General features: G+C 49.8%; 1 protein-coding gene across 1 annotated transcript; it reads right to left on the bottom strand.

Annotated features, from left to right (window-relative positions):
• Window positions 1–740: 740 nt before the first annotated feature.
• Pmar_PMAR026768 (conserved hypothetical protein) lies at window positions 741–1,391 on the bottom strand (the record flags this gene model as incomplete). The annotated part of the gene is made up of 1 exon (XM_002765702.1): window positions 741–1,391. The coding sequence occupies one exon, from the start codon at window positions 1,389–1,391 to the stop codon at window positions 741–743; it is 651 nt and encodes a 216-aa protein (XP_002765748.1).
• Window positions 1,392–1,448: the final 57 nt, after the last annotated feature.

The following is a 1,448-nucleotide window of genomic DNA, read 5'->3' as shown; positions in this document are numbered from 1 at the left end:
GGGCTCAGACTATAGATGATTCTTATTATATTATAGTTGGTGGCAGCGCTATCTCTTCGTTTGCGCTACGCCACCGCTACCAGAAATTTCGCTGTGGAACCCACACTTGGTAGGCCCTGGAGCTTTACAGTCCTCAGAAGTCGTGCAGTGAGCTGCTCCGCCCCACGAGAGCGAGCTGCTTGAGCCTCGCCCAACGCCAGCCAGGTAAGTTACCTATCAATTTCGCCCATTCGCCTTGTTTACAAAGTTAATGGTGGAAATCTGGTAAGTAGGGAGAAGTGTTGAAAAACTCGATGTTCGACAAGTTTATTCCAGTTGGAAATTCATAGATTGTTGATTATTATTTAAAGTTGCCTCGATAGAGGCTCGGGTCCGCCACACTCAGCAAGTCGTGCAGGGCTGAGGCGACAGTCGAGTCGGAGCATGGTCAGAGACCAAAGCCACCGACTCCCCAGTGAAAAATTGTTGTGACAGTTCAAGTTAGCAGTAGCTAACATATAAGTTGTCACACTTATAAGATCTGTCAGCACTGGCTTTTTCACGGGCCAGGGGGAATAGAACCGGACATCTCGGCTGTCGCCAGCAAGAGATACCGGAGCCATAGCCTAGGAGTCCAACCCGAGAGTCGAACCCCCTTATAGCCGCAGGGAGGCAGCACTGGGCCGCAGAGTTTTTTTTTTTTTTTTTTTTTTTTTTTTTTTTTTTTTTTTGCAAATCTACATTATAAAAGAAAAAAAAAATTACTCCACAGCCAACAGTTTGCGAGAGTACAAGATGCGAAGTAGCAGATGGGCCGAATGCGTGGCAGCAGCCCTCTGCATCTTAGATACAATACTACAGTCGAGACCAGCTTCTCTCACTCCTCTTACTAACTGCTTCGTGATGGCTCCGGTTACCCCAATGACCACTACCAAGAGCTGTATGGTGCAGTCGGGATGGAGTTGCTGCAGTTCCCGAAGCAATGGTTGGTAGCGGAGTTTCTTCTCTCGCTCCTTCTGGACGACGTTGCTGTCAGACGTTACGCCTATCTCGCAGACGACTATCCGTTTGCCGTTGCGGATTAGCAGGTCAGGCCTTGAATGCTCAACTCTCCTCGGCGTGGGGATGTTCTGGTCCCATAACACTCTCTTCTCCCCATGCGTCATCGATGGCGGCCTCGTCCACGTCCAGTACTCCTCCTGCATCTTGAATCCGAGGAGCTCTAAGGCATTGCTGTAGATGACCTTGGCCACAGCATTATGTCGGTGCAGGTACTCAGCATGTTGAAGGGCTACACAAGATGTCAGGAGATGGGTTATGGACTCATCAGTCCTTCCACAGACGCGGCAGTTCGGGTCTCGTTGGCGCTTCGGGAACGATCTAGTAGGTATGCAGTTTGCCCTGACGTTCATGATGACGTTTTCCACATGAACACTCACGACCGTCTTCGAGTCGTCAATCCACCCAAA

This window comes from Perkinsus marinus (genome assembly GCF_000006405.1).
Source record: "Perkinsus marinus ATCC 50983 genomic scaffold scf_1104296975068, whole genome shotgun sequence".
NCBI lineage: Eukaryota > Perkinsozoa > Perkinsida > Perkinsidae > Perkinsus > Perkinsus marinus.
The sequence above is the reverse complement of the archived record's forward strand: the minus strand, read 5'-3'. Positions and strand labels throughout refer to the sequence as shown.